At 39.8% G+C, this 27,607-nt stretch overlaps 1 protein-coding gene across 4 annotated transcripts in view; it reads right to left on the bottom strand.

Annotated features, from left to right (window-relative positions):
• SPEN (spen family transcriptional repressor) overlaps positions 1 to 27,607 on the bottom strand; it is a 78,906-nt gene that overhangs the window by 32,014 nt on the left and 19,285 nt on the right. For 3 of the 4 annotated variants that reach the window (XM_090024828.1, XM_090024826.1, XM_090024827.1), the window contains exons 2-3: positions 22,951 to 23,271; positions 19,159 to 19,635 (exon numbers count right to left, since the gene is read on the bottom strand). In XM_090024828.1, the coding sequence (XP_089880954.1) occupies positions 19,159 to 19,635; positions 22,951 to 23,271 (798 nt within the window). The remainder of the gene's footprint in view (positions 1 to 19,158; positions 19,636 to 22,950; positions 23,272 to 27,607) is intronic. The other variant, XM_090024829.1, reaches the window with a different exon arrangement.

Genomic DNA, 27,607 nt, shown 5'->3' with positions numbered 1-27,607 from the left:
AGTTTTGTATCAGGTATATTCAGTTCTCTCTGTATTTGACTAATGGCCTCTGAATAAAGCGTTTACACCTTTCCTTCCACAGAAATAGCCTGTCATCAAGTAATTGCATTTTTCAGTTCTAGCAACTGACCTATAAAGGTATTTTTATACATGGAAAATGAAAGAGAAAGAATACAAAGTGAGCTCCTTGCTTTGTTCCCCAGCAAAATGAGATAAAAGTGAGACTCCAAACCAGTCAATGTACCGGGATACCTGCTGCTCCTTGTCAATGGCAGGCTGTGCTGAATCAAGGGATCTCACAGCCTACCTTAGACTTCTGCAATTTTAAAAAGTGGGACAATTGTCGTTTCTGAGAATTGATTTCAGAACTGAGTCAGCTGTAATTGCGGCAGCTGCCGTTATTATAGCAACAGCAATGAGGAAACACTGTAGCCATTCATGTAAAATAAATTACAAAGGAGCATTAATGCACACTGAGGGCAATGTGCTGCCAAACTTCAGGTTTTAAAAAGCAAGCCCCTTGTAGTCAAACTGGGCAAAAAAACCATATGAAACCCTTGTGATTTGTCAAGGGGTAAATTTTTGCCAGATTTTCAACATAATAAATATTAATATATATTTATTTTAAAGTGGCTTAGTTATAACCCCCTTCAAAAAGCTTAAGCAGAATTGGTAACTGATCCTAAATTCTTGTAGCAGTACTCCATCCCAGACATTCATTTTTCTCCGCATATAACTGAACTCAGGAACTCTGCCTCCATCAGTTTTGATTCAATCCACAGTTGCGGTAATTGCTAAGAAAAGATCATTTTCTACATAGATGCTGTAACATGGGACAACCTTCTCAGCAGGAATCCCAGTGGACAGAGGAGGCTGTTCACTCAGCTCGTCAGCAGAAGATACCAATCCAGCCAGGAAATCACAAGCTAACATGCAGTGCAGTAGTATCTCTAATAGGAAAAAAAACCACACTTTCCTTACTGCACGAATGGTAAATTATAGCAGATCATTTGTATGCAAAATATCAGCTATGGGTATCAGTTAATGATCTAGCTATATAGTGCTGACTTCAATGCTAAAGTTAACCCCTTTAATGCCTTCGATTTACACAAGATAGTTCTGAAACAATTCTCTGTAAGCTCCAAGGACCTAGTGTGGCAGACAGTAAAAACACTGTCATAAAACTTATCACAGAGCTCTGGAAATACCAATACACTGATTATAAAACAGATACACCTACTGCTAAAGGAGAGAGAAAAAATTATAGTGGAGGGGAGGGAAGCAGAGAGGGAGCATGTTTCCAACTGTCTAGTATTGCTGCCTCAAAAACATATACCCTATCCCATGCCAAAAGTAGTGTAAGTGATGTAACCTGTGAAGTATCTGAAGATCTTTTCTGGATGAAAAGCAATATATCAAAGTATTGCATATAAAGTTGCATTACCAAATGCTATCTCTATAGTACCGTACACCTAGTAGTATAGGTAAATGCTATTTAGATTTTGGTATCTTTTAAATATACCAGAATGGGCCAAATTCCCTAGAAATGCAATTTACAATGATGCACACATTAAAATGCAAGGGGGCTGGACCAGATGATCTGTAAGGTCCCTTCCAGCCTCAAACATTTGTGAAACTATGAAATATTTAACCATAGTAAGGAATCCACCAGCATCAGATCTTAAGCCCCTCCTCATCGGACTCGATGATCTATTGAGGTCCCTTCCGACCCTAGTATCTATGAATCACCAACCCCAGCTCTTGTCACATTCCTCCCTCCCCAAAAGCCAGAACAAAGAGGTAATAAGCCTTGCTGGATTCCCTGAAGGTCAACAAATTCAGGTTATTTCATACCAAAATAGGTACTGCGTTCCCAAGATGAGAGCCCTTGTCTACTTCACATGTCTGCGTTGATTATAAATGTGATATAGTGTTACAGATATAAATATCTTTGCGCATCTCCTGTACAAGTATACTATGAGCCAAAGCCTATTTATAAGCTTCTGACCCCTTGAAACTCAACTGACCTCAAACCTGCTGTTCTAGTTAAGCATCTTTCCAATAAACTATAAGCTGTTTAGTGCACAACTTACAAGACAAACTCTGTCACCAGGAGCCCCAAATAGTCCATTATCTGTTTTGATGCATAGAGACAGGAATAGTTACAGCAAGGTTTCACCTGTTCAAAAGAGCAGGTCCTGTAAACTCAAGAGGCAGGGTGTGAAGGTTTAACATGCATCTTCCTCAGAGCTGATTCACTTTGAGCACTGACCTAAATAGGGAAGAGATTAACAGACAGCAGCTCTAGATCTTTTAAGTGCCTTGGAAGGCAACACAACACATCCCTGTCTTTTTCCTGGTTAATGTAAGGAACTGACTACCCACAACTGAAAGACACCAATAAAGCAGGCAAAAAAAACTAAAGCTTCTCTTAATAGACTGAAATATTACAATTCTTTACTTTATTTTCAGACAAAAGGTTAATAGTTAAAGTTCAAGCACTATGAAGCACAAGCACACCATGGTGAGCATGAACCCTGATCTCCCACTCCATGACAAAATATTAACATAGGCATAGAAGCAGATCCCAGGTGTACAAATATATACTGGACCTTGGATTTGAAGTGTAGGGAGGTGGGAGGGGGGTGAAGAGTGCCTCTAATTCTTTCACTATATTATACCATGTCTGCAACACTGGCTTCACAGTGCTTTGTGTTGAAAAGCAAGTTGGGATGCAAATATAAGAGCATTCTTGGCATTTTCTCAAGCCACTGAAAACTTGCCACCCTAGAAACTTTGGTTTGTAAATGTCCCATTTGTGTTCTTTAGAAGTAATAACAGAGCGCAGATGTGAAAAATCTTCATCCATGGACAAAAGCGTATCGTGCACAAAGCTGAGACCAAGCCACAAGACACTTGGGCATGTTAAAAAAAAACAAACCATATGCTGCTCCAGAGAAAGATCATTAAACCAAAACTATGAGACACGACGACCATCAGAAACAAGGATATCCTCTTTCCCTTCATTTTCCTGTCTTAACTAACCAGAAGATATTATGGTAGGAGTCCTATGCTGGAATGCTTTACAATTCCAGATCAAGTCATGCTGTGCCTTGCCTCATACTATCCCCTGCCATGCTCGCAGTTTTCCCCAGCCAGTGGGAAAACCACCTTTCATGTCAGGAACTGGACATGTTGATCTCTAGGTAAATCTGAATTTCATGATGTATTCGTGGGCATAGAGCCTGTCATGTTCTCCACAGCCTGTTTGAGGGATGGGGACTGAGGTACACTTCCCAAGATGATAGCTACAATATTTTACCCACAATGAGATTATCAGGTTTTACAATGTTATCTTTTTAATTTCAGTCTGAGACCACATGAAGGTCCACTTGACTGATTTTATTGCCTTGCCTAAGAGACACAAAACCCTTGATGAGAAATGACTTGCTGAAGCTAATCACAGAAAAGATCGAGATGCTGCCAGTGGGCACGGGGAATCACTTCAAAGAACCTGCCTCCAACAAAACATCTCTTCCACTTACAACGTGTGCCCTTAGGGTTCCAGGGCAGCTGGGGGGTGCCGCTTTATTCCTTGCAGCTATTGAATATCCAATCAGCTATCCAAAAAAAAATATCCTGTTCTGACTACGGCTGGCCACAGAACTGCAACCAATCCAGGCAAAATTACCTCCTGCCTACATGATCCACATATGCTTGACCTCAAGGCTTGATTATCACAATGCACCACAGCCAGGAATGAAAACATTAACCCAGAAAATTGTTCCAACTGGTTTGAATGCAGAAACTTAGCTATTCAGCCAGACATATTGCTGAAAAGACATTATTCCAGGACTCTGCTCTCTATCCTGGCTCTCTGTTAACTGCAGTCAAGGTCAAGGTTTTGGTATTGATCTTCAAAGCCCTTCACCAATGGCTCAAGGTACCTTAGAGACCACCTCTGCAACCAGGACCTGTAAAGCATGTATGGTTCTTGGGAACAATGGGATTATAAGGCTCAAGAATGAAATTCATGCAAGCAAGACAAAGATTTCTCAGCCCCAGAACTCTTTGCTGGGAAAGATTAAAGTGACCACAGCCTTCAGAGTGAAGCATAACCTTAGTTGTTGGCGCAGCTTTCCCACAATTAAATTCCCACCAATACAAAGGCAGAAGAGAGAGGGCAAGAGAAGGAAGGTGGGGAGGGATAAAAACCCAAAACCAAAGGTCCTCTATTTTTACCATTAACTTCAGTGAGGGGTGAGCTAAGCAAGGGTGAGGTCCTCTGAAAACACTTTAAAAAGATAAGCTTACCTTTATGTATCTATGGTTCTTAGATATTATAATACAAAAGATGAGACAGCTATAAAAAGGTAAGGATAGATTTATATATATATATTAATCAGGTGTGGGTAGCTTTTAATGATTTTTCATTCAAGAAAAGGACCCTTTCTTTCCAATCTAACCATAAGAGAGCAAGTGAACCTATCCAAAAAGCAGCATGAGTGAGAGATCCACAGGGTGCTTACCTAGACTAAGTATTTCCAAGCATTGCCCTCCCACTGATGTCCCTTTACAGGTGTATCACCACTGGTGATTACAGTCATCCACAGACGCATGAGCTCAGTAATACAACTGGCATCTTAACCACTGTTTTTAAATCTGGTCCCCGCAGGTTTACATCACAGAAGGGTGAAAACAATGCCCAGTCTCACTGACTTCAACGGAGCTTGGATGTCAGCCAGCATGTTTACCGTGCTGCTGGGGCTGACCCACACTGGCACTCCCACTCGTGGCAGCTGACACCCATGACAGCACAACGAAAGGAACTTTGGATGAAAAGCCTATTCAAGAGAGAGCCTAATTCACTAGAGGGAGTACTTGTTCAATGTAATCTTAATTGCTTCCAGTCCTGCTGGCCAAAGTTGTCACAAAAAGGACAAATAAACAACTTCCTCAACAATCTAGAATCCATTCTAAATTACATCCTGCGAACCCCATCAGGGTGGATAAAGCTTGAGTCCTTCTGAAGTTCACTGCTCAGGAGAGGTAGGTTGGTATTTCATTTCATCTCTGTTTCACAGGTGGAAAAACAGAGGTAGGGAGAGGCAGAGTGTCTTGCCCAGGGTCACTTGGTGACTCAGTGGCAGAGCAGGAAGAAAAACTTGATCTCCTGGCTCTTACTCACGGTCTCATCATCAGGCTGCAGGCCTTTCAAATGGAAAGAAAACAAATGTCTGACACTATTTTCAAAACATTTCTGCTGGAGAGTCTCCATGAAAGGATTTATAAAGTTACTGTGAAAAGAAACTGGTGCTATTCAAAGAATTATCTCTAGATTAGGGTTTTGTTGCTTCACTTCTTAAAGGAACTGAAATAAACCCTGCTTCTGGGTATTTTATTGTACAGTACACCTACCTGAGTAATAGACGGAAGCTTTTCTTTGCATAACTATAAGCTCTGTTAGTCAGCTCTTTTGGAGCCAACATTTTTTATAACATTACTTCTAAACATATTTTTGCAGAACTATACCAATGATGTCAAGTACAGTATCCCAGTCGAGAGACGTGTGATGGTTATGTTATAGAGAGAAAGCCTTTTTTCATAGTATACTAAAAATATGAAGTGATCAAAAATAGCTTTCACATATAGTGTCATTTTAAAAACACCCTAAGAATACAGGCTATATAATCTGCTTCACTTGTACCCAGTGCAAATTCATTGCAATATAAAACTGGAGGAGAGCACTGCTGAATCAGGCCCCAACCCTGAAGAATAAGTCCCACCTAATTCTTATCGTCAAGGTGTTATTCAAACAATCATACAAAATGTCACTTGCTGAAATTCCACTTTGCTAGGTTGAAAATGATTTTGAAATCATGCATCTTCTCCAGCATAAACAGACGTAATTGTTCTGCATATGGGAGTTGCATTCAAACCCATGCCAAGACACACAGCTGATAAACAATGCCTCCTAAGCAAAATTTGGAACATGCACAGGCTTAATATAGAAATCCCATTTATAGCTGATAATACTCTGCGAAAGTTTAGTACTTCTAAAAATGGGCACCATTGTCCAAACATCAAAATGGAAAGGGAAAATGGACAAAGCAATTCCATTTTTTGAATCACGGTAAGAACGAACATGCACGTAAAGGATATTTCAAACACAGAAGCATGGGGCCTGATTCCCCACTGCCCTGCACATTGGGCAGTCCCTTTAAGTAAATATAGAGCACTAACCCAGCTAATCTGAGAGTCTTGTTACCTCTGTTCTACATTAATGCGATGAACTAGCTAAGATGGGGAGTAACTGAGTAAAATGCCAGCTCCGTGATTTAAATCTGCATCAATAAAAAAGACAGGCAATTCAATGGACAATATGCTAGATATTACATTTCCATTTTAGGAATACAAAGAACTGATGGTCCTATTTGGTACTCTGTAAATCGACTTTTTTTTCTTTTCATTTTTTATTTCCAGGATGTTCACAGGCATTTTTCAAAGGCTATCAAGGGGAACTTTAGGTAAAATATCTAATGAAAAACTGTTTTCGTATATGTCACACACACAAAACGGTATTTTTAAAGTACTTGGAGATTCAAGTAATACAGGTGAAGTGTTACACTGTCAAAGTTGAAAGTCTATAGAGCAGGGGTGGGCAACTACTTTGGGCACAGGGCCGCTTACTGAGTTTTGGCAAGCCACCAAGGACCGCATGACAGGCAGCCAGGGGCAGATAACTATTAATTTTCTAAATTTTGGGGGGGGGCTCCACAAGCTGGATGGAATGGCCTGGCGGGCCAAATCTGGCCCGCAGGCCACATTTTGCCCACCTCTGCTATAGAAGATAAAAAAAAGTCTTGTAAGGACTCCCTTTTCATTTGATTAAACACAGGGTTGATAAACCCAAATGTTCAAAAACAGGAAGTTCTTTGACAAATGAATGGAAAAATGATCTAATTTCACTGCAGTTACAAACTTCTTCACAACTTGTTTTATAACCTACTTCAGCAATATTTCTGCTGTGGTTCCCTGACACATCACCACACCTCTCTTACAACAGGGGAAAGGGAAGTTAGTGCTATACTAGGGTAGAAATCCTTTAAATTTAAGCGATACCTCAGACCCAGCATGGATAGGAGAAATCACAAGTGGGGCTTACGCACCCACAAGTATACAGGTCCGCTGGCTTTTTACCATTATAATTCAACCCCCTCAATGAGTACCAGAGGAAATTGTAGCTCAGAAAAATGGAACAGTAGCCATGAAACAGCTATCACTATAGGCTAAAAGGATGGAGGAAGACTTCTCCAATTCCCAAGACATTCCCATGTACAAAGACCTGCTGCTCAGGCTGTATGCTGGCTATGGGATTTACAGCTTATGCAGAATAGACTTTAAAACCTTTAAACCATATCAAAGTAGGACACAATTTACAAGTAGCAGCAGTACTAGTAATAATAACGAATTTTACTTCAGCCTCCTTTACACATTATCTTCCTGGTTTTTCAGTACTTACGGGAAGAACATCTAAAAAAAAAATCAACATTGAAGTCTAAGCTATCCTTAAATTCTAGTTAGCTTTTACTGTCCTAACACAGGCGATTCCTTCAGTGCTATCATACCCCATGCCAAAAAGTCACATGAAGTGTCACATTAAGACTCCACGAGCAGCTGGGGAAATGCGTGATGTATTCCCTGACTCTGAAATGGAGACAGACAGAACTTCATGGACATTCAGAAAGGGCAGAGGAATGGAATATTTGTACTAACCTGGTAGCTTCCTTTCTTTGGCAATTCATCCTTGACAATTCTCACAGCAGGGCATACCGAGTAGTAAACATTTTAAGGGAGGGACTAACTTCAAAGACGCTGCATACAAATCTTACATAATTTCAAGGCTTGAAATATTGCAGCAACCTCCTCCTACCAATGATATAAAGGAGATCAAACCTGCAGGGCCTAGAATGCGTGGGTCACTTCACATCTCTCTTCAGATGCAAAGTAGGCACTGCTTGCTCATGACGGTTATATAAATAGTAATGACTAGGAAATAAGCTTTAAAAAGAGAACAGGACTCATATTTTATATTTTACGATTCAGCGAGCTATGAAAGTGTTGGGGGTCTTGTTTCTTTTTAGAAGGCAAGATAGATTTGCACCTTATAGACTCACCAGAGCAGAGAGAGAGAGATCTACATCAATATATGTTGCACATATAGATATAGCTATAGCTATCTATATTGATACCTATATCGATATAGATATCGATATATCTAGAGCAGCGGTTCCCGACATGGTGCCCGTGGGAGCCATGGATAAAACTTCAAAAGAATGCAAAGTAAAGGGAGGCTGCATTTTGAAGCTGCGGATCTAATGCAATTTTAAGTAATATAAACTTTAATATTCATATTAGCACCCGCTTTTCCTTTTAAATTCAAACGTGCCCTTGGGCACATAAACGTTGGGAACCCCTGATCTAGAGCATAAGCTTTCGTGAGCTGAAGTCCACTTCATTAGATGAGGTCACAGCATCCTAAGTGAGCTTCAGGTCAGGACAGCTTCACACTCTCTCTCAGGGAAAATCCATCCTGCTTTCTACTTGATTGCAAAGTAACCTCCCACCTACTTCACTTTGTTTCTTTTAACCATAGAACGATACCGTGGGTTTCTTTTTGCTCATTTCTGCTTGATATGCATCATCCAGGCTCTCCTTATATCCACTAATTTGATCTCCCTTTAACATTTCAGTAAGATCCAAAGACTTCAACAAAGATTTCTGAGGATCCACAGAAACACAAATGATCTTTGAGAGTGATGGTGGGTCAAGTAATGGGGAACCCAGGAATTATTTTGTTAAAATCACTTATTTTTTATCACCCTGAAGCAGACTCCGCTTGCCAAAACCAGCACTTGGAGAGAAATTAAACAGTGGCACATTGAGCATAAAGATACTTTGCGAGGGAAACATCTGTGCCTGTATTTGCTTTTTAAAAAGAGCAAACCTGGAGCTCCTCTTCACTTCTTCCTCACTAAACTTGGGGAAGAAGTTTGGTGGGAAACTCAGTCTTTCTCAGTGTATACCAAGAAGCAAATTTACTCTCCTTGCTTTGCTGCAGACTTCCTTACAGGACTAGAGAATTTTTTCCTGGACAGCCATACTCCTAAATTTCAGTAGTTTAACAATGGTAATGCAGACTCTTTTTTGGGGGGGGGCACTAAGAAAACTACAGTGTATGATTTATTTGCATTCAAGTAGAGTTGATGCCTTTCTACTTCTCTTGCTCCTTTTTGGAAAAAATGAGTTTTTACTTCCTTCTAATATTCCTGATTGGATTGTATTTTTGGCATCCAAAAAAGCTAGGAATATGCCCAGGAGCATACCATTTTTTTTCCACTCAGCACGATCCCGAAACGTTCCATTCTCCCTTCAGAACAGCTGCAACACAGGAGCATGATGTTTTGCAGGAAGATAGATATTTGGTAGCTCGGTAAAAAGCTTTCCTACTAAATACCTTGATGCCAATCATTAGTAGTTTCATCACTTGAAAATGTGCATTCCAGGAACTAAGCCAGATAAGTCTTCTACAGACTATGCTCGATGCCTTGAAGTTAACAGCAAATCTGAGTGCGTCCAGTAAAACGTTCAGTTTGTGAGATGGGTTTCAGCTTCATTTGCCACTAAGGCTTTCTGCCATCAATGCGTTCCTCCCCCAGACCGGCTTGAGCACAAACCTGTGTAGCCAATGTTGCTTTTACATCAAACCGGTTGCAAAAAATGACCCCACCTTCCTGTCCCTTCGTTCTTTGAGAGTAACTCTCCTTTTTAAGGAATTAGTGTCTACATATAAAAACTTGGGAGAGACAAAAACTTTTTCTCTGAGGGCAACAAAGACTCTCTTAAATTCACATTTGTTAGCCTCTGCAGTTTACAGAGATATTCAGCATTTGTTTTAACTGCATCAGGTAAGACATGGTGAAGGGAGAGGTAGAATTTTTCTTTTGATTTTAATAGTTAACCTTTTCTGGGGAGTTTTTTGGTATGCTTTTCCTCTCCCTTTTCATTCATTCACATCAATATTCATTTAAAATTACTTTGCTGCCCATTCTTTCAAGGAACTTCACAGCCTACCCTGCACTTTCTACTCCAGCTTAGATTCACATTCAGTCTCTTCTCTTAGGAAGATTAAACAGTAAATGTTTTCTTTTCCCCTAACAGGATTTGTATTTCTTATCTTGGTCTTTAGGGGGAAAAGAGGACAAACAATTGGAGGCACTAGTAATCTTGATAGATTTTTTCACTATTAGTCCTGTTATCTCCACTTCTAAAAAGCAGCAGAAGAGCCACATGGATGTCCCAATTCAGTTAGTCCTGTCCTCTCTCCTGGACCAGGCAAGATGATCATTTGTGCAAAGCGCATTGGAGAGAAACTTGAAGCCTGGAAACTGAAGTCAAGAGCAGCTATTTGTTAACACGCACACAAATAAAACCAACCCAGACCAAAATAACTGAGCAATACAAACAGACAGGCTCAAAAATTCAATTCTGGGAAATCTGTGTAAAGGTGGAAACTTTCATAGCTTTGATAGACAAAGGGGAAATTGGGAGCTGTTAATTAACTCACCACCAGTGCAGTTCTACTGATGACACTGCTAAGGGCTCAGATGCTTTTTACCATGATAGCAGTTACAGCCACCAGAAAGGTGGTAGCTAGCAGGTAAGACTGTAGGAAGGGGAAATTACTGCTTGTAAGAACCTGGAATCACAACATACAGAACTCCTTTGCTAGATACTAATTCCCAATCCCTTAGACATTGAGATTCCTCCCAACAGAGAAAGGAGACGACTAGAAAAGTTACAGGAAATTAACGTCCCGAGTACAGAGGACACGGCAGGGGCCCTACTTCACTGGCAGAAGCCCTAGATATGTAAACCAGGACCATGTTCTAGACAACCTGGTCATAAAATAGTCCTTGCAATGTTTCTCCCACGGTGGGTAAAGAACAATCCACAACAGCCCCCAATAGCTATAATGGTGACTTAGCCCATTCAAATACTTAATAGTTTTAATGAGCTGCACAAATAAACTGGCACCTAGGCAATGCATTTTTTTAAAATCCCAGCCTGAAATTCAAACGGAAAAAAAATCTGTCTGCTCACAAATCTTTGGAGGCAAAGAATCTCGGGAATGGACAGTGGGAGACTGAGCCCCAAAAGAGCTCTCTGCTACCAACAAAGGAATTAGGGCACAAATCAGTGTGAAAACTAAGAGGCAAAAATAAGATGGATCTCTACATTTACACAATCTAGAAAGGATTTTTATCGGTCTCCTGATTTGTCAGTAAGAAGCCAGATTTTCTGCAAAGTGAAAGTGTTTATAGTAACCCTGCTTCTAATAACTATAGACAAGGTCTGGTACTTGTTCTGCAACCCCTTTAATGAAACTGGAACTCAGCTAGTTAAAGGAAAGAAAAACGATTTGGTTAGTGGAACTTCAAGACTGTTCAAAAGGTCTTGTTACAACTTGGTTTGCTTGTTAACACCTGTGGAGTGAAGAACCTGGGCCTTAGGTGACCCGCTCCCTCAGCTGCCTGGATAGCAATGCCACAGCCGCTGCAGAGTGAAGCAGGGATCAAAGCAGGGTGCTTCTATCCCAGGCCCAGAGTCAGCCTCCCTGCTTAATACAAAGACCCCAATGGGGGGGGGGGGGGGGGGGACTGATTTGGGGGGAAAGGTGAGTGCTGTAGGCGAGAAAGTATGATACGTGGCATCATACAATACGATAGACGGAAAACTCCACAGTGAGGAAGAGCCCCTAATGTAATGACTTCACTTGAAAGAGAGGTGGAAGCGGATGAGCTGGGGAGGGAAGTTTTGAAGTTACTCCTGCTGAATCTGGCGTTTATCACCGCTGCATCTGAAGTGCCACCTTCCTGGTAATGTCTCCAGGTTAATTGGCTCCCACTTCACACTGGAGCGCTGGGAAGCTGGGCCCTTCCCCCACCAAGCTCAGCGCAGGCCTGCCCATCACATGGCTGGAACCCTGCTGGCTCCCTCCCCTCCCCTCCCCTCCCCCTCGCACAACAAGACGGGAGGAGGAAGCACAGCTCGCATTCAGCCTCTGGGAGGTGGCACGCAGCCAAACCAAACTGGATGATTCCAGTTCAGACTGGTTCGGGAGACACAAACAAGTAGTTCCTTGCTTTCCCCGCACTATTCAGATGCCACGAGCCCTCCTAGCATCCAATGCTCTCTCCTGCTCTGCGCGGAGCGCTGCAGTCTAGCTTGTTCTCATGTTAGCCCCAGAAATAGCACAGTATTTCAATCCTTGATTTGATCTAGTCGAGGAAAGCAGTTCCTTCCAGCACTCAGTGAGAATGGATCAGACCTAGCACGCCTTTTACCTCTCCACATGCTTCCTCCAAACACAGGCTGTAAAAGCAATCCTTCTAGCAAAGCTACCCATTGAACTAGCAGGGGAAAGGAATCGCAAATAGCACCAGGCGTTTAAAACCAAGGGAAACCATTTCAAAGGATGCAGCCTTTGCAAATATTCATGGACAAATACAAACATGGTTAATGCCAGGTATCTACCCTGACTGTAACAAAGCCAGATCGCTGGTTCCCCAACACCTAGCTGGCCACAAGCTAATCACTGCAATGAGAGTGATTAACACAGCTGTATTTTTCACCAGAACCTGGCAAAAATACAGTATGTTGTTGAGCAGTCCCTAAAACACTGCAGTATCTCTGCAAAATATTAGCTAACTAGGAGCAGCTGCCTTTCAGACCAAAATGCGTTTATTTTTCAATATGCATTTTTAATGAATTACCCTATGAGGGATCCAGATGAACTAATCACTAAGTTCAGGTCCATCTCCCCAGCCCCCATATTAGACCGCCAGCAATTTTAAATGTATACGTATGCATTTCAGAAGGAGAAAGAAAGAAATACTTGCATCATTTTCATAAAATGAAATGACTAATATGCTTTTACAAGTTTCCATCCCAGATGTCAACAAAGAAAAGTAGTTTACCAGCTGGCAAAGCATCCCAAATCCATGGCCATGTATTTTGCATATTTCTACGTGAACACTACTGACCATTTTGTGGAAATCAATCACATTAATTTATATGAATGTTATATAAAATATAAATTAAATAATGTTTGGCAATAATATAGTTGGCCTAATAAAAGGTATCACCTCTAGCATGAGTTCTGATATAAAATATACAATTTTTATATCAATGTTTTATATAATATATAAATCAAACACAGAGACAAGAATTCTTCAGATGGCGTTCAAGGAGGAAACATTTGTTCTGTGCACTTCAGCATCTTAAGAAGAAAACAGCTTTTCCTTGTTTAAAGCCATCTGAATTTTTTCTGCCTGCAGTCAATTTGAAGAAACTTGATATACTCCCAAGGGTAACATTTTTTAAGAGGATGGTCTAGGATATATTTAGATTAGACGTAGCACAGACAGAGACATGAACAAAAACACTAGGAAAAAACAAAACGAGAATGCTAAATGGTTATTATAAACCTGAACACGTTGAGAGTTGGATGTAGCGCTGTTCTTCGTATTTCCTTACATAATGCATGTTTCCCCAGTCTGAGATACCAGCTTTGTTCAGACTTTGAGAAAAAAAGTAAAGACTAGAAGTTTCACTTTACTGACAACATTTATTATTTATTATGAATTAAAAAGTGTTTTAACTTGTTTCCTCCCTCTAGTACACACAGGAATTCTCCTCCACATGCACATATGCAAGTGCATTAATTTAAAATCCCATAACCACCCCCGTACAAGGATACCAAATTGTATTTGGGTGATGCTCTTTGCATTCTGTATGGAACGCTTTTATTCGACTTTCACAAAAAATCCCACCTAAATATCTAAGTATCTGCATTTGTATTTAGCCTAAACTTAAATTATTTTCCAACTGTCCCCAGCCCAGGCATCTCCTAACCCACTCAAAACCCTAAAGCCCATTTTTAGTCAGTGATTCATCACTCACTGGCAGACAAACTAAACAGAAAAAAAGGAGGAGGGGAAAATGGTAGAGAGGTCGGTATTATGTAATGGGGAAACCAAATTCACTGTTTTCTACTTTCACTTCACCAATATGCAGATACTAAAACATCACCAAACAAAACAGATATATCATCTCCTCCTCCCACCCAAGAAAGATTTAACTTTGTGTTGCACACTTTTCCGGTGACAAAAATGCATTTGAGTTCTTTCTTCTAAATCTTTTATTTTAAAAAGAAAGAAGTTACTTTAATGGTTTTATCTCCTACAGTTCCTTTGTTGCTTTAAAAGAGGAACTTCATTACACATTTAAACAAGGAAATCTTTTTTTTTTTTTTATAGTCTCTAATTACTCTCCAAATCTCCTGCCCATTTGTCACCATACTTTTGGGAACACTATGTAAGTGGCAATAACTGTACAACAAATTCCATTTTTAGATATCTGTGACTAGTTTCTTACCATACAATTGCTTCGAGGCTACAGAAATGACTAACCTCTGCCAAGAGTTGATGAAAATGAACAGAACTGCTTTGCATACCTGCTGAATCTGCTACTGTCATATTTGAACAGGAGCTTACTGCTGATGCTGCAAATTGCAGTTAACTGTGCAACTAGCTAGTACATGAAAAACCTCCAACCCTGAACTTGCACACCGGAAAAAATTTTTTGTTAGAAAAGTGGAACTCCAGGCTCACAAGTTATATTAATTTACGCACAGACACGTACTCTCTGTGTCGATTCAGGACTGTTTCTACCACTATTTGCGGCTCTGCCATGAATGTTCCTTCACCTACAGTATCATAGAAAATCTGTTATACCTCTACCACATGTTGGAAAGAAATCTTGAGACCCAGTTCAACAAGGACCTTCAACGTGTGCATAAATTTAAGTATAAATAGTTCCACTGACTTCAGCATCATGTGCTTCAATGATGCTGAATCAAGGTCTTAAGAATAATCACAAAACACATCCAAAACAAATGTGCTAAACCATTTAAATTCATAAGACTAACTATATATAGAGAGAGCAAAGTTAAAACAGAAGATATTTAGCTTACTGAGACTCCCTCAAGAAGGAAGAAGAAAATTTGCCAGAACAAACCTGATATTTTTTCAACAGGCTGGGCACGCTACAAACTAATATACAGCTTGTTGCAATGCCTATTGGGACTATGGCCTAGTTTTTGTTCACATTAAGTTTTTTCCATGACACAGTACAAAAAATATGTTTGCTAATATGTAATTTGTGGTGCATATGCAAAATCAAGAGAATGTGGAAAATAAGGCCACACTGGTCATTGGAAAAGCAAATGCAATTTTCCATTTTTCCCTTCAACTCTATCAGAAAACTTCTCCACGGTATAATTAGCTGCGTTTAAGAAAAAAGTGCCAAAGTCCTAAGGAAAACTTCAAAATACAAGTCTATTGTTCAAAGCATTCAAGCTATTCTTGCTGTGACATTCAAACAATGTGAACCACACAGCTGGCTTCATATAAGTGAGTTTTCCAATCTGCGCATTGTAAAAAGAATCCTTTTCTAGACTGTCGTTGTACGTGTTGTATCTTCTCAACACAAAACTCAATTCAAGCTTCCATAACGCGTATATAAAATGAGGCTCAAGCAAGATGAAATTCAACAAAGTTCGAACCTACGTAAAATAAAAGCTTTGTTCACTTTTCTGTAACCTCAGTACTTTTTTCCAAGAAAAATCTTTTATACTTCATATTTATTTTGGAAAGTCTCTGAGAATCACAAAAACATAGAAACAAGTGTATTCACATGCACAATAATTATTTCCATTTAACTTCCTTTCATGGTACCTGAAGACGTTACTAAAGGCCAGGTTCTCAGAAGTACTCAGCTTTCACAAGCACCCAAAATCTCTCTCTAAATACTTATTTATTTCACAACTGACAGTGAAAAAAAGTGAGAGACATGAAGAGAAGGCCTGAGGCAGAGGAAATCTCAGGCACGCCATTTGTCATTTTTACTAGTCAATATTTACTCAACCACAGAAACTGCATTATGCTTTTTGTAAACTCTTAAATTATTTGTAAAGCCCTTAATTTAACTTTCGCTAATAACCAAACCATAAAAGGATCTGCAGCATTTGCCAAAAGCACTAAAGGAAATTATTGGTTTCACAATAAGTAAATTTCTAAGTCCTCCAATGGCACCCCAGTTTACTGCAGCTCAATCATCCCATATCTAATTTGATCTGTTTACAAGTAACAACACGTTCTAACTGCCAGCACTGAAAACTCACCCAGACAACTGAAAGTCAAAGGGATGTTTTCTGACTTGCACTTTAGCACCACACCTCTGCTAGACAAATGTTGTCCTCAGTTGCACCCCTAAAATCTTAAATCCTTTGCCCGATGAAGGGTGCCTGTGCCCAAAAGCTTGCAAATAAAGACAGTGTTTTGCAAATATCTAGTGAGTAATAAAAGATACCACCTCTGCCACCAGTTTTGATTCCTTTTTAAACTTACTCATTCTTCAGACCAGCAACGCAATCCAAATAGCTGGAACAAAAACCTTAATAGGTTTATCTCAATGACATCAATGCACATTTTTACCATTACTACAAATACAGTCTAGCTCTAACTTTAATGCCCAATTGATGTTTCCAACGATGTAGAAAGGTTTCAAGATCTAGAAAGGCCATCTCGGCAACCAGAACCATAACAACTAAACAAGAAGTTCATCTCCGTATTGTCTGTAAAGCTTTCACTTTCGTTTGAATTGTGGTAACAGATTCCCAGCTACAGTGTGCATTTATTTACACACTGATTTCCAACTGTGTCTTGACAAAGATTTTAAGGCTTAATGATGCACAGGCTTTAATGGTCATCATACATTCCATCAATTTATAACATGTGAAAACCCACTGTGATTATCAGGGGCTATCCGTGCATTTCTTTTCTGTGACTGACTTTACTGAGTTTGAACTTGCTACTGTAATTAATGGCAGCAAGCACCAACATCTTTACTTTGCTAGTCTAAACCTTCATCTAAACTTAATCACAAGTCTAGAAAGTAAAGTTCCTAGGAAAAGGAATTGCGTATTTGATACTGATAACTTATTAAAAACATCACTTTGTTTCCCTGGGGTAGTATTTAGTGTTGTGAATTTTCTCAATGGTCACCCCAAAGGCACTGTCACAGTGTGGTAAAGGCATCTTGCTGTTGGTTCAGAGGCATGAATTCAAATCTCACAGAGACTTGAACTAAAGGCCTATCCCCAGATGACCTTATTGTTATTTGGTACCTGGTCACAGAGGCAGGGGCGACAGAGATGCACAGAAACAGGATGTCGCTTGCTCTTAACTACAGAAAACGATCTGCCATTATCACACTACCTCCATGTGCCACCTAGACTTGAGAAAACCTGTGGCTCTCTTGAATTCACCATCTCGGAAATGTTAGCATCCCAACTCTGGCATTCACCAAATACTAAGGTCACCTGGCTTCTGCCATTGTTTCTTCATGATGGACAAAGAAAGCCTGTGAACGCACCCTTTTCCTGCTTGTTTTTAACCTGAGAGAGAATCAGTTCAGCTGAGGACATCAGGGGCATCTTAAGAATGTTTCCATTCCAACTGGTGAAAATGTTAAATCTTTAACAAAAAGCTTCCTTCACCCAAAATGTTGCCTTGCCCTTGAAAGACAGGTATTAAAACAAACAGATTCAAAGATTCTTAGAAACAGCCCAGATAACATCCTTTCTCAACTGTTCCTGCAATGTGCCCATTGCTACTTCTCCAGACATTACAGTCTTCCCACCTAATCAGGACCTGAATTTCTAAAGGTCGAACTAGCAGAGTATGCACTGAACATAAGTAACTGAAACGCCATCATACAAATACCCAAAGGGAAAACCCATTTTTAACTCCACATTTTCAGGGTTCAGGGTCCTCCAAAATCAACCCACTTACCTATTTGGCCTGATTTTAAGATGTTAATTTGACGAGAATAATTATTTAGCTACAACTCAGTTATCAGCTGTAAAATTTCGTTCAAAGAGCTAATTAAGCCATTAAACTAATACTGCAGTTTGGCACTGGTTTCCTTAAAAATGAAGTATTTCAATATTTTTATTTTAGAAAGCAATTAGTTAGCCACAGCAATGTTTTCAACTTCTAAAACCTGCCCAACTTGTTCAGCAACTGAGCTCCTCACCAAACAGATCAGATGCAGTCTGAGTTACCACCATTACTTTTCTGTTGGCTCTCAGTCTGCAAACCTACTTACAATGTTTATCACAACTGAAGAAGGTGAAAATCTGGAAAAAAGCTTAATAGGATATTTCAGTCCATTGGGAGAAATGCAGCTCTTTGGTACGTTTGATTTTATTTTTCTATTTTGGACCACTTGCAGTTTACAGTTCAATACTAAAATAGCAGAAATCCTGAAACAATCATGTAGTTAATAATACTACCATGTCACTAGGTGTTGAATAATCAGATTTTTTTCTTATTCTTAGAATTCTAGGATTATACTGTAAAGAAATGTGAAAGAGCTGACAATATACATCTTCCAAATATCAGAGCTGTTACCTTATTTTTCAAGAAAGCTGGACAGGATATTTGCTCTCTCATATAGACACTTAAAATCAAGTGTTCTTTAAAAATACAGTGGAACCTCAATAATTTGCTTATGCATAATCTGAATAACTAAAACTAATGGTCTATCCCCATTTCTCAACGTAGCAGTAGCAGAGGGTTTTAGTGAAGCCTTGTTTGTAAGATTTTTAATTACTGTTATGCAACATGTTACAGAAGATTGACTTGCACACTACAGAATCATTCGTTATTGCGACGACACCACCACTTGTCTAATTAAACGAACAGTTCTCTTTTGTGCCACAGCATCCTTAGAATATTTCACGCTTGCTTACTTTTGCAGTTATGCAACAAAATTCAGAGCGATTTGCAGCAGCGTCCCATCCATCACTACACATTAGTTATTCTGCAACCACATTCTGAGGTTCCATTTCTTCATTTTTACTTACTACAGATGCCATCCAGAAAAAAGGACTGTACTGTGGCGATTATCTTCACGACCACTGCTTGGTTTCATTTACCAACACATTTGTCATAACCAAAAGTGACCTACCTGTCACTGCTGGTACTACTGCTGCTGCTGATTGAATCGCTACTTGAAGATCTACTCCTAGAACCGCTGCCGCTAGGGGACCTTGTGGGTCTAGATGCTTGGCTAGCCAATCTCTGAGGAGACTGGGTCCTAGATTGGGACGAATGTGGTGACCGACTCCTGCTGTGCTGGTAATTCCGTTCTGGCCTTCTGCCTCGTACCTCCCGTGTAATATCATCCCTGTAGATATCCCTGTGTACCACACTGGGCAATGTAAACTGCTCCCGGGCCCTAGGTTCGTAACGGGGGTCATGAGCGTCAAAACGGTTTGGACTTCGACTCCGAGAAGTATAATAGAGCCCGTGTTGTAAAGTCCGCTCTCGAGGATCTCTATAGTAATCCTGATCGTAATGTCTTGTCCGATCAAATCCTCCCGTCCCCCGTTCATGGTGTCCATAGGCACTATGTTCATAAGCACGCTCCCTGTTATCTGAAGCCCTGCATTTAGGAGGGGGGAAAAACATTTAATCAATCAGAAAATGGCAAGCACAACTAAAAGCAAATCATGCAAACATTCACTTCAGCACTGACTTTATTTTTTAAACTGTTTTCCACTAAACAGAAATAACTTATTAAGCAAACATTGACCAGCTTAAACGTTTACTTTAATCCAAAATTATATTTATATACGATAAAGCTGAGCAATCATTTTGTTTTAATTATTGGGCTTTCATGACCAGTGCAATGCATAGCAAAATACACTGATTTGTCCCATTCTAGTGCAGAAACTTTGTTCAACTTGTTTAAGTTCAATGAACAAGAAAATCCTCAGGCTTTTAAGTAACAGCATTAATTTTTTAATGCAGCCTTGATCTAAGTTTTTAAGAAATTTGTTTGTGAATATGTACGTTTATTTTCCATTTTAGAATTCTCCTTCTCCAGAAATAATACATCACAAATTTGGCTATAGCCATGAAAGCCTCAATGCAAAGCATGACCCAGAAGAAAGAAGCTGCTTTCAAAAGGGGTTATCATCACCCATAGAGAAGCCTAGAAAATTAACTTTTCTTTAAACTGTTCCCACCCTCTTTACAATGAGTTTCCATACCCGAATTCCTGGGTATATGGCTCCTCCTAAGAAAATATTTTAAACGCTAATATCAGAATCTTTAATTTGCAAATATCAGTAACTATCAAAGAGAACACAGTTCCCCAAAACCTACATGAAGAGGTATAAATTAACTTTTCTGTCCATGTTTAATTGCTGAGACTGTTTAATTTGTTATTGCAATCAGAGGATTTTATCCTCCCTATGCCACTGAAACATGCTGATTTAGAGCAGCTAAGGCTTATTCTGTTTCTCAATATTGAAAAACGTTTGCATGTAACTAAAGAAAAGTTTGGTGTTTTAAGAATGTTAGTGTGCTCTTTCAAATAAGGGTATAGCAAAATTGAAAGATGAAGTCAAGAGAACGCTGTAAATAGTTTAGTATTCTAATTTAGACAGATACCAGGATGGCATCTCTTGAAGATACGTCTAAAAAATGAAAGATCAAGAAAAAAAATGTTGAGTGTTTGAAAAAAATACTTGCATAATTAGAAAAATGCCAGTGTCGATAACATGTTCATTTCAAATTTTAATTATTGATTTTCTGAAGAATGTTTTAACATGTACCTCTGCATTCTTACAGATTTTGTTTTTCCTGGAGAGCCAATTAATTATCAACCACTTCACTTCCCTAGCCCCTAATAACTCAATTCACTCCACAGTTCTTCCCCATCTGCTGTTTTATTCTATTAAAAGTGGTGGAAATATTTTAAATGTTTTTTTTCCAAATTGAAGAGGATTGGACTGGAATCATCTTTGATGAATACCCCAAAAAACTGCCTCAGTAACTACAAATGAGCCCAGAGACATCCTGGGCCCCTAATCCTCAGCGATATCCACCCTCTAACTTTTACACTGTGGCTCAATTTAAGGTTTCATACCAGTAATCTGCCTAGTCTGTATTTTTCCTCTCAATTCTCTTTAAGGAAGCCAGCCAGTGTAGCAAAATGTAAAATAAAATTCCAATAACTTCTTTCCTACTTAAAATTCACTGCATAGCCGTCTACTCTGTTATCTGTTATTTGTAACAATGGCATTTAGAAAGATATTTCAAGGTCTAGCAAATAAGAGTGTTTCTTTTTTCCCCCCTTTTGAAGGAACAAGATCAACAATTTTATAAATGATTGCATTTAGCACCCTATCAAATGTTAATCAGTGAAAGCTGATTTAATGAAGTAACAGAAGAAGCATTATTTCTAGAAGGTTACTGCTATAGCTGACATAAAAGAACAAAAGTCCTTATCCATGAAAAGGACACAGAAGACAGACACAGGAGCTAGCAGAGCTGAAAATCTAATGGCTACAGTGCTTTTTTGATTTATCTATTAGTACTAAGTACTACTGGAGTTAGTGGAAAGAGAGGGTTTGACTTGGGTTAGGAGAGGGTCTAATATACACAGGGCAGGACATACCAACCTTTTCCAAGTGTGGAAACACGACCTATATTCCCAATTAAATCTAGGGAGAGAATTGTGAACATAACTTCCCCAATTTTGGCCCCTCTTATAGGGGTAATCCACCTTCTTAATGGGCAAGGGTGTCAAATGATATTTTAGATGAACCACAAGAAAAAAATCTTAGTGACAAGATAAAAAAAAAATTCCACTGGAAGGAAGTAGTCCCAGACTGAAACCATAACTCTGAAACCCCCAGACTTCGTTCTTGAGTGAGTAGGCACTTAAATACATCCATTATTTTAATTTCCAGCCCTATGTCTGAATCAAGCAGCTGGTAGAAGTAAACCCCGATGCATGACGGAATGCATCGCTGCTGGACAGCCGGCATCCTCTATCCACTTTTGTAACCATCCAGCCCAGTCAATTTTGATTGACGTATCCACAAACTGGTAATTGGTGCCATGTCCTTAAAACTAAAGTACCTTTAACTCTGGAGTAGCAAAGGGCTTTTAAAAAGCTAGATAGTAATCCACTCCCTTTGGCTATTGATGTCTTGACTGTATACCATCCAATAAATTCAAAGCAGTAGTTCTTATTCCAGCACATTTAAAATTACTATAATTTCCAAAATTTAGTAAAGTCCACCATCTCTTTTTTGCCAATACCATCAGGAAGAATAATCCAAATCACTTGGAAATGATGTAGATCCAAAATGGAAACATCAAAAGCTGCCTTCTCTCTTCTCCATCCAGTGCTTATTTCCATGGCTAACTGTTGTTTGTAGAATCCAAGACAGTGCATCACTACAGTCTACTAGACAATTTTTGGTGACAATCCAATTAATATACATAAACCGTATATAGTGAAAACTGAGAACTAGGCATCAAGCTTTCAAAGAATCCTAGGTTCTAGTATTCCGAGGTACTCCATACCAAACTTCAAACATGCTGCGGCAATATAGCTCCATCTGGTAGTATGGATACATCCAAATAAGGCCTTAGTATTATCCAAGAAATGGAATCATTACTTCTAAAAGAATAACTCCAATATCGAAGCTGGCCACAGGAAATCTTCCATCTTACGACCATCTTATTTCAAGTGTAGATATCCAACCAGCTGCAGAAAACATCCTCTACGGATCCACAAGATACCAGCCATTGGGATAGAAATCACTTCCGTTTCCAACCCAAAATAGGAAACATAGATAATTCCCAAAATTTTAAATCCATCTGGGGGCCCTATATTTGAGTTTGTGTTTCTCACCATATCAAATACAAAATACCTGCCTAGAGAAACCTTGGAACTTACCCATCAAGTCTCCGCTCATAACGTCCTTCCCGTGCATGAAGTGATGGTGGGGGGCCATAAGTCGGTCCCCCACCACCTCCTCTGAACCCAGAAACCTCTCTACTACGAGATGCTATGGAAACTGTATCATCCAATCCCCGAGCTGCACTCGGAATGGTTCCTGGTTCATTATAATCCGTCCGTAGGTCTCTATCTCCCATTTTGTTGACGGAGTTGTGTGCCTTCTGCGCACTTTTGATGTCCACAAAATCCACAAACGCTGCCACTCCACCTTCTGACCCCCTTTTAGGGAGTATTTTGACACTTTCAACACGTCCATATCTGGAAAAAAAACAAAGCAAAGCAGATATATTAATGCTAACACAAACGTATTTAAAAGATGTGAAAAACACAATGACAGTCTCAAATACTGTAGACATCTGAACAGTGAGCAAATTTATTGCAGGACCCTGGGGACAGCTGTTTTTAACCTTCTACCCTGAATCAAAAAAATGCCATTTGGACTTTCAAGCCATATTTTTGTGTTTCTTTTCTTTCGTCAGAGAAGCATTCCTGGTTAAGCGACTATGAAACCCATCTTTTGTAACAACAGAACATACTCCCCAACAACTGCATCTTAAGAAATAAAAGGGTGTCTTTAGTTACAATGGAATTGCTTCTTTTTAAAAAAAGACTTTTGACAAGTTAGGCCTAATTAAATTAATAGAGCTGTGTCAAAACAAGTAAAAATAAAAATGTTGACACTTTGCTTAAGAAAAGACACCACGACATTGAGACAGCTTTTTCATCGCTATGATCTAAATTTAATTCATTCAGTGTTACAACAACGGTGTTCATTCTGATTTCGAATCTCAATCTTATTTATTTACAATAGTCTCTCGGTACACTTTTGAAGTGCGACCTACAAATGCACCTTTGGACTATGTTCTGGAGTTCAACGGTTCACTCCCCATTATGGAACAGGAATACACTGGTCACATTCATGAAAGCTTCAAGGAAGGTGACACCTCCCTGTTCAATATATGCTCTGAAGTTAAGTAACTGCAATGGCATAAACTAAGCATGGATGCAATTATAAATCAGTAAAAGTCCTTGCAAAAAATACAACACATATGCTCGTGTAAGAAAAGACCTGTATGAGCACGTTCTGTAGACAACTTTCATAACCCGATACAGAAAAGGAAGGTCTAAATTATATGGAGTTAAACAGATTTTTTCTAAACAGTTTAGGGGACTACATATGCCAAGCTCTGTATTCAAACTGTGAACTGCCAGTTCACTCAGTTATTTCTAAAAAGCAAAATGTAAACAAGCAGATTTCAGACAGAATACAAATATACAATAGAAAGTGCAAGACCTGGTTATAAATGTCTGTGAGGAGGAGAAAAATGTAGTTCGTTGATTCATGAGGCTAGAAAAAAATGGCATCTAAAGGCAAGAACAAGGTAAAAATCAGGCAAATTCCTCACTGCAATGCCTCAAAATTGCTCCCAGCGATGGCACAGAAAAAAGGGTCACATGAAATTAATTGTACTGCAGAGGGTAAAATTATTTCAGTACCGATGTCTGACTGCATTCTATACAAAACTTTCAATAAATTAAAAATTAGTTGTGCCAATAAAGATATTTTAAATAAAAATTGCAAAAGTTGCCCAACTAACAGCCGACTTTCCATTCCCAAGCTACCTAGTGTATTATATACACAGAAGTCCTTCTTGATTTAAATTATGTCTTCCTGGGCTTCATACGGAAAACACGCTATTCACTAAATAATACACGAAGATAGAAAGCATATTTAAAATAGATGAAAAGGGCTAGGACATATATGAGATTCTCATCCATATATATTGTTGTGTGTGTGTGTGTGCGCTCGCATGCATGCGTGTGTGTGTGTGGGGAGGTGTGGGGGTGTATACACATATATATAAAACTAGATAGATAGATCCTATGTTACTTATCTGTACAATGCATACAAAGCACAACAAAAAAACTGATTCTCCTTGGTTTCCTAACATTCAACACTAAATTAAAACAATGTATTAATAATTGTTATTGCTGATGATGATGCAGAGCAGCATGGAGGAAAAAGCAAGAGGATGAAAATAATGAGTGCGATATTAGCTGACACTTTGAAACAGAGATACCACCACTTGCCTTAAAAGTTCCCTCAGTGTTCTTAAAATCAATGTGACAACTGTACAGCGCATTATTGAACCTCTTGTGAAGCAACATCAAAATCACTAAAAAGACGTTACAAAAGAAATTCTCCATTTCCACATTTTCCACTCTGCTACATACTGTCCTTCATTTGCAGATTATTCAGATGACTGTGCTTAGCAGAGCTACGGCTGTACTTCTGGAACCTCCTCCTTTTAGAAGGGGATACTCCCCAAAATGTCCTGTCAGCTCAGAGGAGGAGGTACACGGGGGGACAGCAGTATATCAAGCCTTGCAATTTAAAGAAAATGGAGAAAAAGAAAGAGAAAAGGACATGATAGAGGAATAGTGCAGGATACAGAACAAAGATACAAATGCATGATGTGTAGGTCAGAAGAAGAAAAGGAGGGAGGAGGATGAAAGAAAAAAAGTGACCAAAGGCTTTTTATTTTTTTATTTGGGTAAAAATGAGACTGTTTTAAGCAAACATATGGGGGGGGGGACGGGGGGGGGGGGACAAGGCAGTAAGGTCCAATTCCTCCCAACCTCTTACATATTTTAAAGACTCATGCCTAGGAGACACAAAAAAAAGGAGAAAGATGAGATGGTAATGAATGTTACAGTTTTGTTTTCCTTTGATTTTGTCTTTATCAGTGCAGTAAGTGTTGTGCTTAGCTTATCAACTTGTTTTTACTTCCTCATTGTTTGCAAACCCAGTTTGACTGTATTTTTCCATGCTTTATCTGAAGTCTTCAGCAAGAAATTAGTCTAAATGTCATGCACTCCTCAGGAAAAATATAATCCTAGTGACCTTTATGTCTGCAATAATATACAGCCAAGTTAACAATGAAGCAGTGCCATCTGCCAGTTCCATGTGACACAGCCCCCCCCCCAAAATGCTGCTTCCACTTTTTTTATCCACATCGTCTTTTCTTTTCCTATTTTCACTAGCTATAGCACCTGCAGGTCTTCAACAAATGAATAAAAGTGGCTCCCCGATTTTTATCTTTCTTATCATTATTGCTGAAATTGAGATCCAAGAATCCAGTAAATTGTTTCACCTATGCCTCTATATGGGAGAAGAGGAAATGCAGAAGATCAACAGAAGTTGATATTCATACATGAAGGTAACTGTCAAAAGCACAACTTCAACCATCCTGTATTAAAAATGGTGTGCTCACACATTTCCTCTGCTTAATAAATGGTTTCCATTCTTGTTTAAAAAAGAACTCAGTGGGATGCTGTTGGATGCAGAATAATTTCATTTGTATTAATTTCAAGCGGAGAATACCCCTCTGTATCTCTGACTACAGATCTTCAAGGGGTTTAGCGCAGCGCTTCAAAATGGTCTGATATACAGCCATTCTCCGCTGAATGCCAGAAATATTTTCCTTAATGGGCAGGGGACCACATATCCTCATCCTACCAAAAAACAAACAAACAACTGAACTGTGTTTTTTCCCTCTGCAGGCTGTTTGAGGCGTGCAAATGGACGAACATCTAAATTATTTCCGTGTCCTGCTTCTACTGCAGCCATGGTCCTAAATCATTCAGCTTGGAGAGGGCTCGTTTTAATCTATCTACTATTTAGATATTGAAATCTAGACTCTGCTTTGGTTTGCTGCCCTGTATCCTTGACAAACGGTGAGGACCATGTGTGACAATCGACTTTACTGGAATGGAGAGGGAAAGCGGGGGTAGGGGGGAGAAAGGAAAATCTCTGCGAAGACAGCTGCTTTAACAGGAAGATTTGCATTTTCCTTGCCCCAACATGGTCTCTGTCCTTTGATTACACACATCCTTTAGTCCCCCACCGTGAAGATTAATCTGTCTACTGATCCGACCCAGCCCCACCCGTTGGCTGCTCTCGGAGTTGCTCCCGTCTTGGCAGTTGCTGCTGGGAGGGGAACTGCATTGCTCCATGCTATCTGATCCTAAGGGGAGATCTGCAGTGCTGCATCACAAGACAGGTTACTGCAGCAGAATAATACATTACAAGACACGGATACTTTCTCGAGGGCTGGGCAGAGGAGGAGCAGCACCAACGCAGTGTTGCACTATGGGGATCGCAAGTGCCAGCGAAACGGAGCAAGAGCAGAACAAACAGGCGCTTCGTGCGGTGTCACCTTTGTCCGCAATCCCCAGGGGTGGGAAGAGGGGACAAAAGGACGGCGAGACCTTCACGAGCGTGGAGAGAGCGGCTCCTCTGAAACCTTCATCTCATATCTTTATAGCGATGCGTCAGCCCTTTCCAAGAAGGCTGCATTTCACAACCGCTGGCAGGCAGACGAGACAACAAAGAGGAGCGTTAGCTGAGCTCGAGCTCCACGTACCCACAGGAAAACAAGGCTTTTTTTTATTATTTTTGAACAGCCTTTACCCAGGTCTGACGCCCGCCGCTTAATCGGGAACTCGCAATGCACAGACAGGGTGGTGGCAGTCTCGGGATAGGTGCAGGAAGCTGCAGCTCTAGGCACCGGGATTGCTCGCTTCCCGAGAC

Source organism: Crocodylus siamensis, chromosome 12 (genome assembly GCF_052110815.1).
Source record: "Crocodylus siamensis isolate JL-2025a chromosome 12, ASM5211081v1, whole genome shotgun sequence".
Lineage (NCBI taxonomy): Eukaryota > Metazoa > Chordata > Crocodylia > Crocodylidae > Crocodylus > Crocodylus siamensis.
The sequence above is the reverse complement of the archived record's forward strand: the minus strand, read 5'-3'. Positions and strand labels throughout refer to the sequence as shown.